The sequence below is a fragment of the Thunnus thynnus genome, chromosome 15 (genome assembly GCF_963924715.1).
Source record: "Thunnus thynnus chromosome 15, fThuThy2.1, whole genome shotgun sequence".
NCBI classification, from domain to species: Eukaryota; Metazoa; Chordata; class Actinopteri; order Scombriformes; family Scombridae; genus Thunnus; species Thunnus thynnus.
In genome coordinates, this window is record NC_089531.1 from 5,951,992 (window position 1) to 5,967,038 (window position 15,047).

The following is a 15,047-nucleotide window of genomic DNA, read 5'->3' on the forward strand; positions in this document are numbered from 1 at the left end:
AGATTCAACATCCTATTGGATTTATAACAGAACAAATAAAGATGCTGGCCATGTGTCATTCACTACCACTGCTAACAACACAGTCTGTCCATGACTTGTGGCTACAGCACATGTTTGTTTACTTTGTCTCCTCAATTAAACACAGACACAGAAACACGCCTCCAGCTGTTGTCAATCAACAGCCTGGTCGCCAGAACAAAACGTTGGCACTGTACGTTTCTGCAAACCACACAAACATTGAATATCTAGGTTTCAACATGTGAAATACGTAGCATGTTAACATTTCTACAAAACGTATCATATGAAAATGTCAACAAAATGCATTATGTCAACATTTCCACAAAATGTATTATATCAACATTTCCAAAATATGTATCATCTCAACATTTCTAAAGTGACATAGTTCACATGTGATCCATATGAGTTGATCTTTCCTGTATAGGAGAAGGAGGGGCAGGTGGATGGTAAGTAAGTTTTTTGGCAGCAAGTTGGAAATCAGCAGAGAACACGCTTCGAGACCACCTCGAAACCGAAACCAATGTCCACTTCCTGTTTCAACCGACAAAAATGGACATTTGCAGCCATTTTTCTGGCGAGAAAACCGGCTTTTTTTAGTGAGACATTGGCTGTTTTTATTTTATTTTTTATTTTTATTTTAACCCAAACCATGATCTTTCCCTAACCTTAACCAAATGGTCTTTGTGCTTAAACCTAACCAGACCTTAACCACAGCGTTGTCGCACCATAAAACATCATTATTCAATGGGTAGAAATGTTAATATGCTACGTTTGTAGAAATGTTGATATGATACGTAATTCACGTGTTGATACGTATATATTCAATGTTTCTGTGGTTTGCAGAAACGTTCAATGCCAATGTTTTCTTCTGGCGACTGGGTTGCAATCAAACACAGACACCGACACGCCCCTCCAGCTGCTGTCAATCAAACACAGACACCGACACTTTAAATGCTTCAGAAGTATCTCTTTGTAACCAACATGTAAAGGTTGTTATATTGTGACCATTTAGGGACAGGAGATCAAGTGTAAAAGGTTTTAGTTTCTGATATTGTTCCCTACAGTCTGAGTGAGACTGAATGAGGCATGCCTCATCTTGTTATTAAACACAAACAGCTGCACCAGTTCTCACGAGGGTGTGTTCGTCCCTGTTATTATTTTCATTGTTCACCAACCGCTACAATTCTGAGCCTGGGAAAATATTTCATTAAATTCACTGATGCTACAACATTAGTCAGGACAACAACGATCAGCACTGCCTCTAGAGAGACGTCAACTGTCAAAAATAGTGAAGCCTCTAATTGTGGAAGTGATAGTACCATGTGTAACCGATTAATGTAAACATAGTTATGAATTTCAACAAATCATTCCTGTTTATTGTTTTTGTTCAGTTGAGTCTGCTTCTCCTACCTGTGTGCCATGGGGGGTTTGTGTGTATATGTGTGTATGCTCAGTATAGTTACGTAGGTGTGTGCATGTACGCACACAGGTCAAAGTTCTATCCAACTGTCAGAGAGGTAAGCTGAAACTCCCTGATAAACTTAATTTTTTTTTACATTAGATGTGATTCATCGTTATCTCATGATTATATCTTGTTCTATGTCATATTAGCTCTATTCTGTGTAAATCCTGTCAATATTTGAGATCGCTAATCACAGTTTTTTGATTTAAGTTGACTTGGAGGAATTGGGTGACCGTTAGAGTGCTGAGTTTGCTGCCAAGATAGCTTAAAGCTATAATATGTAATTATTCCACATTAAAATATCTAAAAACAACTAGACCTATGTTATATATTTTGTTGAGTTGTGTACTTACATTATCCCAAATGTTTCCAACAATTTTCAAACCCAGAGAAATCTGTAATTTTAATAAAAATAATGGACTGTTTCATTTGGTCGCCTGTCAATGGCGTCATACCCCTCTACCAAAGAGTATAGTGCACAAGAAGCATACGTCGGCGCTGTCTTTGTCCGCTACAATGGCGTCTACCAAAGAGTAACTTACACACATACAAGATAATACATCGTCGTTGTGGTTGTTCCACAGAAACTGTTATAAATTGACTTTTATTAAGTTTTAAGCCACATTTAGAAACCGTTAGTGTTAGCTATACTGACGTTAACCTGCTAGCTAGAGGGCTGATGGCTAACGGCTGTTAGAGCACTAGCTAGCAGGCTAATGGCTAACATCAGTATAGCTAATGCTAACGGCAGATTAGCGACAGAAATGTTACATAACTTGCTAATACACAATATATGTACCTTGTGTGTAGAGGGTATGGAGCTATTAAAACTCACCTGGAAGAAAACATGAATGCTTTCAGTCCTATTTAGAACATGGGGTAGTCGTACACTTGTGGCCCCGTGTGGTCGAAATGAGTATTACAACAAAATCCTGACAAAAAAAAAATTTTTTCACCTGCTACTTTCACAGATGATGAAGAAAAAAAAACAAAACTTTGCCAAAACTTGGCCGAAATGAGTATTACAACAGAGAACAACAGAAAAAAAACAACATTTTTTCACATGCTATTTTCACACATGAAAAAAAAAAAAACTTAGAAAAATGATCCTGGCAAAACTTTTTTTTTTTTTAATGGAACTTAGAAAGATTATCCTGGCAAAACCTTTCTTTTCACTTGTCCTTAACTCATGAACACAGGAGAGAAAAGAATTAAGATCAGACTTAGAAATTGGATCTCCAGAAAAAAATTTTCTCGCTTGCCTTTCAGGGCTTCCGTACAATATTGTACTGTCATGTTGCTATTCATAATCATGGTTATTAGGTTTTGTTTTTGATTTTATTGATTTATGCTGCTATGTCTACATATGTCTATGAAATTGAACTTCATCGTATTTAATAGTTAATTTTGTAACTGACTTGGCAAAAGTAGGAATAAAGTTCTATCCAACTGTCAGAGAGGAGAGCCAAGCAGACATGCACACACAACCAGCTGATATTTTGTTACTTTGTACATATTTCACCAGAGAGATTGCTACTAAAGACCTGAGACCCAGAGCTGCCTCCTGCCTCTTAATTCAAAACGCCAAGAACACAACGCAGATCAGCATAGAAGTAACACTGCCGGCTAGACATGCACTGACCCATTCAGACCCCCGTCACTCTTCAAATGTCCCTGTTTCCTCCCGCAGAGCCGTTGTCGAATGTGACCATCAGTGCCAAGGTATCTGAGATGATAGAGTAGAACAGCACTGTGGTTCTCACCTGCTCTGCCAAGGGCTAATTCTTCAGATTCTACTGGACCAACAATACCACACCCATCATGACAGATGACAAATGACTCACTGTCAAATAGGTGAAATTTTATATTTTTCGTGTACAAAAGGATTTGACTGAACCAAACTGTTAAAGTAATTATGACTATTTTTGTCTGATCTCACGCAGTCATTCTATTAATTTGTTTTCTGTTCATTTTCTGAAGGATTTTCTACGTCCAATATGCTGACTATTAGTGGTATTCAGACCTGTTTGGTCCCATTTACTGCACAGCCTCCAACCAGCTGGAGGTGAAGAAGAGCGCCCCCCTCAACCTCACTGTCATCTTTGAGTACTGCACTTGTAGTAGTGGTTATAAATAATAAAAAATGACCAAAAAGAGTAGATAACTTATATAATAGTAGATAACACCTTCAATGAACTGGTCTTTACACATTATTGTCAAACTGAAATGTGAACAGCTTGAAATGAAAAAAAAAAAATACAATTTAAAAATGATTATCAAATTTACTTTTACATTTTACACAATACTTATCTATTATTAAGTTAAATTGAAATTAATTTCAACAATTTACATTTAAATTAAAAATGTGTCAAAATCTCTGATCCACTTACTGTAATTAGTTTCTAACTGTAAGATAATATTTAGTGTGATTTATATTTTTTGGTGGTGGGAGCTGTGATTATGAAAGTTTCAGATGCTGATTTGTGGCTTCATATTTTCTACAGGACATATTTGAGATAGATGTGATCCACTATGAGGCTGTGGTCAAAGGTCATGAGGAAGACATTTCTTACCAGTCACGTCAGGAAATGGGTTCATTATCATTAAAAAACATTGGATTAAACCACAACAGGGTAAGAATGGATGATGAGAAGCTGTGATGAAGAACTTTGTTGGTTTCTACCAAGGCAATCATTGTCCAGAAAATGTTTTCCTTAAAATAATTTCACATATTTTCATCTTAAAAACTACAATGTGCGAGTTGTTTTATCCATTTCATGAAATGTGTGTGTGATTGTGTAACGTGTGTGTTCAGTGAACTGTATCAGTCTCTGCAGTAGTTTCCAACTGCAGCATTCAGTTCAGTTTCTGTTCAGTCTGACTGAGGGAGGTTTTTGTACGACGCTTTTTCACTGTGTGAACACATACTGACTGTTGGGATAATGTTGACTCTGACAGTAGTAAACTGCTGTATCTTCAGCCTGAACTCCACTGATGGTCAGAGTGAAGTCAGAGTTTGATCCACTGCCTGTAAAACGATCTGGAATCCCTGATGCTCGAGTTGTAGCACCGTAAATCATCAGTTTAGGAGTTTCTCCATCTCTCTGTTGGTACCAGGCTAAGTAGTTCCCATTATAAACATTCTGACCGGTCCTACAGTTGATGGTTGTGGATCCTCCCAGAGCAGATCTCACTGCTGCAGGCTGAGTCACTGTGATCTGGCCTCTGGACTCTGAGGATACAGAGACAAAAACATAAGGCGGCGTCATGGTTTTGTGGGCTTCATTTCAAAGGGACGGATGTTCATAGAGGAGAGGAGTTTGATTCTCTGGACTTTATCTGAATTTAGTAGTAGAAAATTGCAGGTCATCCAGGTCTTTATGTCCTTAAGGCATGCTTGGAGTTTGTTTAACTGATTGGTTTCATCAGGCTTCATTGATAAATATAATTGGGTGTCATCTGCATAACAATGAAAATTTATGGAGTGTTTCCTAATAATATTACGTAAAGGAAGCATATACAAGGTGAATAGAATTGGTCCAAGTACAGAACCTTGTGGAACTCCGTGTCTAACCCTTGCCTTCACGGAGGATTCATCATTAACATGTACAAACTGAAATCGGTCTGATAAATAGGACTTAAACCAGCTTAATGCAGTTCCTTTAATGCCAATTAAATGTTCCAGTCTCTGCAAAAGGATTTGATGGTCAATTGTGTCGAATGCGGCACTAAGATTTAACAGGACAAGTATAGAGACAAATCCTTTGTCCGAGGCAGTTAGGAGGTCATTTGTGACTTTCACCAGTGCTGTCTCTGTGCTATGATGTGCTCTAAATCCTGACTGAAAATCCTCAAATAAACTATTGTTATGTAGAAAGTCACATAACTGATTAGAGACTGCTTTCTCAAGGATCTTGGAGAGAAATGGAAGGTTAAAACACCTGAATCAAGAGTAGGCTTCTTAAGAAGAGGTTTAATTACAGCTACTTTAAAGGACTGTGGTACATAGCCTGTTACTAAAGACAGATTGATCATATCTAGTAAAGAAGTGCTCACTAAGGGTAAGGCTTCCTTAAGCAACCTAGTTGGGATGGGGTCTAAGAGACATGTTGATGGTTCAGCTGAACAAATCATTGAAGTTAGTTCAGACAAGTCTACTGGAGAAAAACAGTCCAAATATATGTCAGGATTTACTGCTGTTACTAAGGTGCCTGTGTTTGGGGAGAGAACGGTGCCTGTTGAGGGCAGGAGGTGGTTAATTTTGTCTCTAATAGTTAGAATTTTATCATTAAAGAAGCTCATAAAGTCATTACTACTGAGAGCTATAGGAATACATGGATCAATAGAGTTATGACTCTTTGTCAGCCTGGCCAAAGTGCTGGAAAGGAACCTAGGGCTGTTTTTATTCTCTGCTATTAATGCTGAGTAATAGGCAGCTCTGGCATTACAGAGGGCCTTCCTATATGTTTTAAGACTATCTTGCCAGACTAAGCGAGATTCTTCTACTTTGGTGGAACGCCAAATCCTTTCCAATTTTCGTGATGTTTGCTTTAATTTGCTGGTTTGGGAGTTATACCATGGAGCTAACCTCTTATGTTTTATTATCTTCTTTTTTAAAGGGGGCGATGGAGTCAAGTGTTTTTCTTAATGAGCCTGCAGCACTATCAACAAGATTATCAATTTGGGAGGGCCTAAAGTTAACATAAGAGTCCTCTGTAGTATTGAGACATGGCAGTGAATTCAGTACTGATGGAATTGCTTCCTTAAATTTATCTACAACACTATCAGAGAGACATCTAGTAAGGACATTTTTGTCTAATGGTGTGTAATCCAGTAATAGGAATTCAAAAGTTATTAAAAAATGATCTGATAGAATAGGATTTTGTGGAAAAATTATTAAATGTTCAATTTCAATCCCATAAGTCAGAACAAGGTCTAGGGTGTGGTTAAGACAGTGAGTGGGATTATTTACACACTGAGAGAAGCCAATTGAGTCTAATAATGAGAGAAATGCAGTACTGAGGCTGTCATTATCAACGTCCACATGAATATTAAAATCACCTACTATAATTACTTTATCTGTACTAAGGACTAAATACGACAAAAACTCTGAGAATTCAGATAGGAATTCAGAGTACGGGCCAGGAGGACGATACACTATGACACATAGAACTAGCTGTAAAGTTTTCCAGGTTGGCTGAGAGAGACCAAGAACAAGGCTTTCGAATGAGTTATAATTAAATTTAGGTCTAGGGTTGACGACCAGGCTTGAGTTGAAAATGGCTGCAACTCCTCCTCCTCAGCCAGTGTCTCGAGGAATATGAGTATTAATATGACTGGGGGGAGTGGATTCATTTAGGCTGACATATTCTTCATGACACAGCCAGGTTTCAGTAAGACAAAATAAATCAATATAATGATCTGAAATTAAATCGTTTACTAAAACAGCTTTAGATGATAGAGATCTAATGTTCAAGAGTCCACATTTAATTATCTTATTTTGTTGTACTATTGCAGTAGTGGTTTTAATTTTTGCTAGATTTTTATGAATGACTCTTCTTTTGTTTACTTTGGATTTAATTTTTAAGTGGTCGGGGGACAGACACAGTCTCTATGCAGTTTTGGGTGGGTAACTGCTCTAATGGAAGCGCATTTTGGATCAAAAAGACAATCGACAAGATAGGAAACAAGAAAAATGAAACATTTCTGCAACCCTTTCTGGCTTTGTACAATTATTTGCTGTTTTTCTGTGAAATAAAGTTTTACCTGTGAGGAAGCTTTGCCAGAGTGTCAAGGAAGGTGATAAGTGACAGACTCAGAGACTACCAAATGAAAACAAGCTAAATCGAACTTACCTTCACACAGCTACGCTGACATCCTCTTTGGTTTCTGCACTCTCCCAAACTAACATCTCTCCCTTTAAATAGGCCCTGAAATCTGTCTAGGCAGAACCATATTTCTATCAGGGGTGTCTTTTCCCTTAGACCAACAACTGGTGAATGACAGTGTCACTTGTATCAGTTAACATTGTTTACAAACACTCATCAACAAAAGCATTGTTCCTTAGTGTAAACCAAATTAAGTACAAATAACATAAATACAAAACCAAACATTTAACTAAATAAAATAAATTCCCTCACACTTGGTCTAACCCATGACACTACTGGTGATGTCAGCAAGATCTTAAAATCAGGAAGTGGTTCAGTGCCTCCATTTTGTCTCCTGGCTGCATGGTGGGTTACTATGGTAGGTTACAACCTAAGCTAATCTATAAGTCAAGAGACAATAAATAATGAACTTCAATACTTTTCTGTCTCGATTGATCCATAAATGACAGCGATGTGGCTGGCTAAACAAACAAATGACAAGTATGGCAGGAAATGCAAAGTTTAATGGAGACAAAATGGAGGTCTCAACCACTTTTTCACAGCCTCTAAAAACTATTCAGATAAAACAATCCTAGAACTACTTTCCTCCTTTGATCTTAAGATTTGATACTGAAACAGTCAAAACTCAGTTTTTTTTAACCAGGAAAAATTAAGCTAAATAATTTGGTTTTGGATATAAATAGCTTGACTCAACCAGTGAATACTGAACTGTGTTAGTATTGAACATACTCTATGTTTGTATGCTAAGTCCTTCATATATTTTAAGATAACATCCGTTGTCATTTATCTTTCCTCTTAGACTCCAGTGAAACATGCGTGCTGAGGTTCCTTGAGCTTCAAAGAAAACTGTCAAAGTAAGAAAAATACACCAATTTTAGTGTAATTTGCAGAAGCCCAAGGGAACTTCTTCAAATGTCTTGTTTCGTCTGACCAACAGTCCCAAACCCCGAGATATTCAATTCACACTGATGTAACATAAAGAAAAGCAGCAAATCCGCATATTTGAGAAGCAGGAACCAACACATTTTTGTGAAACAATTATATAAAATTAAGATATTATTGCTGAATAATTTTCTATTGATCAACTTTATCAATTTAACATTGTAGATCCACTTCAAACCCTGCCCATATTACATTTGAAGTTTATACTTGACTGTTATTTTGTAAACTAATCAAAAGTTCACGTTCCTGTGTTTTGTGCACATCTAGGACTAAATCACTCACTCACTCACCAGAAAGCGGCTATTGTATCGGTAAGTCAGATAAATATTTACATTTTGTATTTAAAAAGTCACTAAAGCATTTCATTGTGAAGTCCTTGTTAACTGGAATAATTTGCAATTATGACTGTAACACAAATTATTTCATATTTTTTGATAAATCTGTTCCCGCAGGATCAAACTGACTGAGTGGGCGGGGCCCTCGACGGGTGCCCCGAGAGCCCGTAGGACTCGAAGGGAGCCATGGCTGGGGGGCCCTCGACGGGGTGCACGTGTGCATGTGTGTGTCTGTGCATGTGTGTATGTGTGTGTGTGTGCGTGTGTGTGTGCGTGCGTGCGTGCGTGCGTGTGTGTGCGTGGGTGCGTGTGTCTGTCTGTCTGTGTGTGTGTGTGTGTGTGTGTGTGTGTGTATGTTGCCCTTCTTGTCATGTTTGGTTTGATCTGGATGCTTAAAAATTGCAGGTCAAGTATGTTTTGGTTGGAAAGTTTGATCCCTTGATGTCAGTTTGTGTATTTCTGTGTGTTGGTCTTGCAATGAAGAGGTGACTCTTCCACATGTTCCTTGACATTTTCTAAACTGCAGCCTCACATAGGCTCCAGCCACCTGTAACCCTCTGTGAGATCTCACTCTGCTCTCTGTCTCTCTCTCAGGTGTCCACATCTTCCAGAGGATGAGTGGCTGTGAATGGGATGATGAGACTGGAGAGGTTAATGGTTTTGGTCAGTTTGGTTATGATGGAGAAGACTTCATAGCATTTGACCTGAAGACACTGACATGGATCGCTCCAAAACCACAAGCTGTCATCATCAAACACAAGTGGGACAGAGATAGAGCTCACAATGAAAGGTGGAACTACTTACTCACACAGCAGTGCCCTGAGTTAGTGAAGAAATATTTGGACCTTGGGAAGAGCTCTCTGCTGAGAACAGGTAGAATCACATGATCTGATGTAGTTTCATGGACACAACAATATTTAAATCCCTCTTCTGTTTCTAACCTCCCTCCCACACCCCTCACCATTTATCTCTTCAGAGCTTCCCTCAGTGTTTCTCCTCCAGAAGACTCCCTCCTCTCCAGTCAGCTGCCACGCTACAGGTTTCTACCCTCACAGAGCCGAGATGTTCTGGAGGAAAGATGGAGAGGAGCTTCATGAGGACGTGGAACACGGAGAGATCCTCCCCAACCATGATGGATCCTTCCAGATGAGTGTTGACCTGAACCTTTCATCAGTCACACCTGAAGACTGGAGGAGGTACGAATGTGTGTTTCATCTCTCTGGTGCAAAGAACGACATCATCACCAAACTGGACAAAAAAGTGATCAGAACCAAAGACTGGAATACTGACTTTACAATGTTTTTTTATTAAACGTAGGTTGAGGCTGAAGGTTAGTTAATTACAGGGTTAACAAACAAAACTGCTGTTCTGCTCATTCAACTAAATATTGTTTCTTACTTGTTACATTATGCACATGACCTACTAAAAATTACTTTAGTGAATGCAACAAAAAACAGTTCAAATCTAGTGGTGTGCCAGCAAATGATTAGGAGCACAGGTCTGTCACAAATCTAACCAAATTAAACATAAAACATAATTTCAGAAAAAAGAAACGCAACATGCAAAATGCTAGACCACATTTTTACTTTACTTGTATTTTATTTATTACACTGTCATGGGATTACTCACAAGACAATCTACTGTTTGTATGTGAAAATAAGATTTATTAAACAGTAAGAACAAACTAGAACTGTTGCTGATCTGAGGAAACATGTGACCATGCAGGAGAGAGCAAGAGCTTTCAGGGAGGACAGGGTGATCAACTCAAAGATGACAGGATGAAAAACATAAAGAACAAAGCTTTAGTATTACAATAACAAAAACACAAAAGGTGTAAAACAACAAAGACAGGGAACAGGTACAACATAGACACAGGATGGACACACAGAGGTCTGAAGCACTAAGGTGGTTTTCACCTGCAGATGGTCATTGTATGAATTATTGTGATGCCAAATTAAACCATCACATCAACATGTCCAGTAACATTAATTTCACCTAAAAAGAGACATCATCTGCTTTTGGCAGTATAATTGAGCTGCTGTACTCATATTAACAACTCTGCACATCCTGGACAATAATAAGTTTCCTCAGTAGAAAACTCTCACAGGATTCCCAAACTGTCTGTGTGTCACGACGGGGAAAGTCCTGTGTTTTAAGGGGATGAAAATAAGAAACGTGATCATCAATAATGATGTATGATTATCACACATTATTAAAGGTGAAAATACCAAAAATGCATTGGCATGCCCTTGATGCACTGTGAATGTTTTGTTCTGGTTCCAGTTTCTCCCTCAGAGTTCCCTGCTGGTCCTGTTATTGGAGGTGTTGTAGGACTGCTGCTGCTCCTGGCAGTCTGCATCACTGGAGTCTTCATCTGGAGAAGAAGAGATAATGGTGAGAGACAAACATACTTTTACTCATCATCAAGCCTTTTTAACAACAAATAACAGTGTAACCTGGCTGATGTTCAGTAACGTGACCTCCTACTAAAGAGTTACTCTCTTACCTTTCAATATAAAAGAAGAAATCAGTGGAATTAATACAATGTTTCTATTAAACATTTATTAGTGTTTTCTTTGTTTGCTTTCATAAATTCTGACATTTTACATTTTGAAATATTGTAATCTCTCATCTGTATTTCAGGATTCAGGCCTGCAAACTGTGAGTATTCTGTCAGTTTATCTCTCTCTCTCTCTATGTACACATAAATGCAGTTTATAGTTTAAATTAAACACTTTGCTTTTCTTTTATAGCTTCAGACTCGTCATCCTCTGATCCATCTTCAGTCAGAGATGCAGCTCTTAACTGATCACAGTGAGTATTTCATCATGTCATCAACACTGTGCAGATACTGTATGAAGAATCTCTCTGTTGCTCCTCCTGAAACTAGCTACAGTATACTGATATAATACTTTCATAAATATACTGAAAGTCTGTCTTTGTTAAAAAACTGTTTGTCTGATTTGACAGAATTTCTCAGTCAAGTGATCCAGTATAGTTACAGGAAACAGCTGACACTGAGGTTTTAATGTAATACTGATTAAAATTATTTTGGACTAAAATCAAACATATATTTACTGTATAATATGACCACTAATAATTCCAGGTCCTTTTCTATTTGTTACTCTGTTTTTGCAGCTTTCCAGTAAAGATTTAGAGGAGAATAGTGAACTCAAATAAAGATGCTGTGGCTTCAATATTTTATTCTATTTTGCACCATAAATTTTCATTAACAAAACTTGTTTTAATGAATATTGAGATGTGTCATCACAGGACCCGTCAGAAAGTCACAGGATACATCAAACTAAAGTGTGAATTCATAGATCAGATTTATGAGTTTCAGGTCGTCAGTGGATGCAGTGAAGAATGATATCTGTGAAGATTATCTGAGAGCTGATAGAAGCATTAATGTTGATGTGAATCCTCCACTGCAGGAGTAACAACATCTGGAGAGAACTGATGCTGCTGTCCAGCTGTTTCAGTTAGTCATGTGATGTACTGTCTTTGATGATGATTAGCATTAAGTCAACTTATAGGAGACATGATGATACTCAGCACTTTAACCTCTGCTCTTAACTTGAGTCAAACTTAAAACTTTAAATGTTCAACTACTCATGCTTTCACTAACAATTAGCATTTGAGAAACACTAATGGAGATTCTGCACTAGGCCATGATTGAAAAAAACATTTTTAATGTTTTTGTGTCTCTGTTTCATTGTTATTGCTCCCATAGTTTGAACACTGCATACTAACATCTCCCACTTTAACCAAAGTGTAAATATCTGTGAGTTATGTATTACTCTTCCAACACACATTGCTCCTCCACTCCAAGTAACAGCTGTAACTCTTTTTAAACATAAATTTGTAAATGTTTCCACAATTTTACACAACATAAATACATTTTTGAATATTTAGATAGTAGATATTTAGATGATATTTAGATACTACCTTTCATTGGAACTCACATATTTAAGCAATAACACTTCTTAGAGCTTATATTTGTATCTTATAAATTTGCCATATTCAAATGTCCTGTATTAGACATACGGATGATAAATGTTAGTTTGATTGTAAGGTATTTGTTAATTCTCGGCTTATTGGTGTTAGAAGATTAATGAGGGTTTTACCTGTGGTACTGACGGATGTGTTTCATTTCATATTGTCTCCCTGTTACGTCATACCTGCATATACCTCAAATGTTCAGATGTGTAGGCTTAAAGGTTTTGTCCCAAGTTTTGAGAAACACTCAAGTGAGGCTCGTCCCTGACACCTGGAAAGCATGAATTTACTTTTTTTATCAGTTGTCAAAATATGTGAGGATAAAAGAAAGAGTTTATACTGCTTTTACAAAACAAACAAACAAACAAAAAAAACAAAGGCATGTACCACAAATTTTGATTTGTTCATGAAGGCTTACATTGAGTCTGAGGTTTAGAGTGTGTCTTTCCCTATATCACCACTACAGAGCAACATAAATCTGAAATGTCTCAGCTGTAAGGTCACCACAGAGAAACAGCTGCCAGAGCATTTCCACACCTCCAACATTACAAAGGGTTTCCTGACCCAGTACAGTTAAAGTGAAAATTAAAATTAAACTGCTGGTCTAAATAATTTTTCCACAGTGTTACTGAAGATTTGAGCACTTGCAAATTATCATCAGACACATTTTTAAAAAATCTTTATTTTCAATACAACAACAGATCAACAGTAGGAGACAGTTATAAATTTATGGGCAGGCTAACAGATTTATATTGTATTCTTTCTCTAATATCAGTGTCATTCATGTAATTCAGAAACTTTTAATGCATTTTTTTGCATCTATCAGAGGAAACAAACATCTCAGACAGTCTCGGACTTCACCACTTCCTTTTCAAGTCCCCACAGTCAGGTTAATGATATAAAGTGTAACTCACCACCTATTTGATGTCAAATGGAGATGGGAAATCATTCATATTACAGAATGTGAAACACACATAAAATGTGAAAATGGATTTACATAAAATATTACATAAATTTTAACCTTAAAGATATTCACTACAAAAATGTCAAAATTACCTAATGTGAGATGGAGAACATGTCTCGACCAGACAAACTACTCCAAACACAGACAAACTGAAGGCTTTTCAATGGAGAAATAGAGGTGTCAAAACTTACTGACAGAGACAGACAGACATATAATTATATTACTGCAGAAAACTACAACCCCATAATAGTGATACATAAAGCATAACTACAGAAGAACAACCTTCATAAAACATTGTTTTTGTGTGTGTTGTTAGTTGGTGGTGATACACCAGTCTGATACACTGGATCAATATCTGCACTGATATTGATCTTATTCAATGCAATGCAACAAAACAATCTCTACTTGTGGTGAAGAAGTTGTGTGTATTATGTGTGTGTGTTTTTTAATAAAGTTTGTCAACTGTTGTTACGGTAAGATGAATATTCTCATGGAATACATAAATGTAGCTCCACTATTTTGCCTGCTGGTGGGGCTGCTTTGCCTAAATTTCATAGGGGGCACTATTCAGCCGGTTTGCATCACTGATGGAATATTGTCATGTAGACATGTTCAGGCCGGGACTCTTATCAAACATGTAAAGTTTGGTGCAGACTGGAGCATGTACAATAAAGTTATAGCAACTTCCTATGTCATGGAGAAACATCAAATCTCAACGGTGCGAGGATGAGAATTTTCTACAGGGTGAGACATGTCTGTCTTGCTCACCCCTGTGTCAAATTATGCAAGTTTTGGGCCCATTCACTTTAATTTCAACAAATAAATTGAAAACTTTTGATGAGTGTCTGTATAAAAGAAATTAACATCCTAATTTTCATCAAGTCTATTTTGTAGAAAAGTAAAGACTTTTAACCCACATGACCTGGTCAAAGTTTGATTGAAATGTGTACTGTCAGGTGTGTAGAGACAATAAGTAACTGCAGCTGGACACAGAAAAATACTCATATATTTTAGAGTGTGAGTTAACCCACACCTTTTTGAACATTTACTGTTTCCACATAGTTTTAGATACAAACTTCATTTGAATTTTAAATGAATGACGAGACTTTGACCTACAAATCTTGAATTTACATGTGTTTTCTATCTTTTACAGTTTTTGAGATATTAGAGTGTGAGTTTTAAAGTCTTTTTTTGTTCCTCCTGTGATTTTATAATGAGCGTGTATTGCAGAATGTTTCACAGCACTGAGGGAGTGACATCACCAGCAGCAGTTGGAGAGCAGGATTTTAGAGTACGCTTTTTGTGAAATATCTTCATAAATCCCATGACTTTGGCCAAATCTTACATTTAAAAATCATATTTTTGTAGGAAATTTTGTTGCAAATCCATTGATACAGGTTTGAAAGTGGCCAGACTTATAGTTTAGACATCAGCAGCCT

At 37.2% G+C, this 15,047-nt stretch overlaps 1 protein-coding gene, 1 long non-coding RNA gene and 1 gene segment (V, D, J or C); 2 read left to right on the forward strand and 1 right to left on the reverse strand.

The window, feature by feature from the left end:
* The first annotated feature begins 218 nt into the window (after nucleotides 1-218).
* On the forward strand, nucleotides 219-3,587 carry LOC137198321 (uncharacterized). The gene is made up of 3 exons (XR_010931621.1): nucleotides 219-1,535; nucleotides 3,171-3,334; nucleotides 3,461-3,587. It is a non-coding gene; the product is annotated as an uncharacterized lncRNA (long non-coding RNA).
* An 802-nt stretch (nucleotides 3,588-4,389) lies between these two features.
* Nucleotides 4,390-4,749, reverse strand: LOC137198598 (Ig kappa chain V region 120-like). The segment is given in 1 exon segment: nucleotides 4,390-4,749. A coding segment is annotated over 1 exon segment (360 nt).
* A 4,494-nt stretch (nucleotides 4,750-9,243) lies between these two features.
* LOC137198599 (major histocompatibility complex class I-related gene protein-like) lies at nucleotides 9,244-9,956 on the forward strand. Its single transcript, XM_067612447.1, has 2 exons — nucleotides 9,244-9,518; nucleotides 9,622-9,956. The coding sequence occupies exons 1-2, from the start codon at nucleotides 9,260-9,262 to the stop codon at nucleotides 9,954-9,956; spliced, it is 594 nt and encodes a 197-aa protein (XP_067468548.1). The 5' UTR covers nucleotides 9,244-9,259.
* Nucleotides 9,957-15,047: the final 5,091 nt, after the last annotated feature.

What these genes read in the sequence shown, in the direction of transcription:
- LOC137198599 (XM_067612447.1), top strand. Translation starts at nt 9,260, where the DNA reads ATGAGTGGCTGTGAATGGGATGATGAGACTGGAGAGGTTAATGGTTTT. An exon ending in GAGCTCTCTGCTGAGAACAG is followed by an intron (nt 9,519 to 9,621) that starts GTAGAATCACAT and finishes TTATCTCTTCAG; the next exon opens with AGCTTCCCTCAGTGTTTCTC.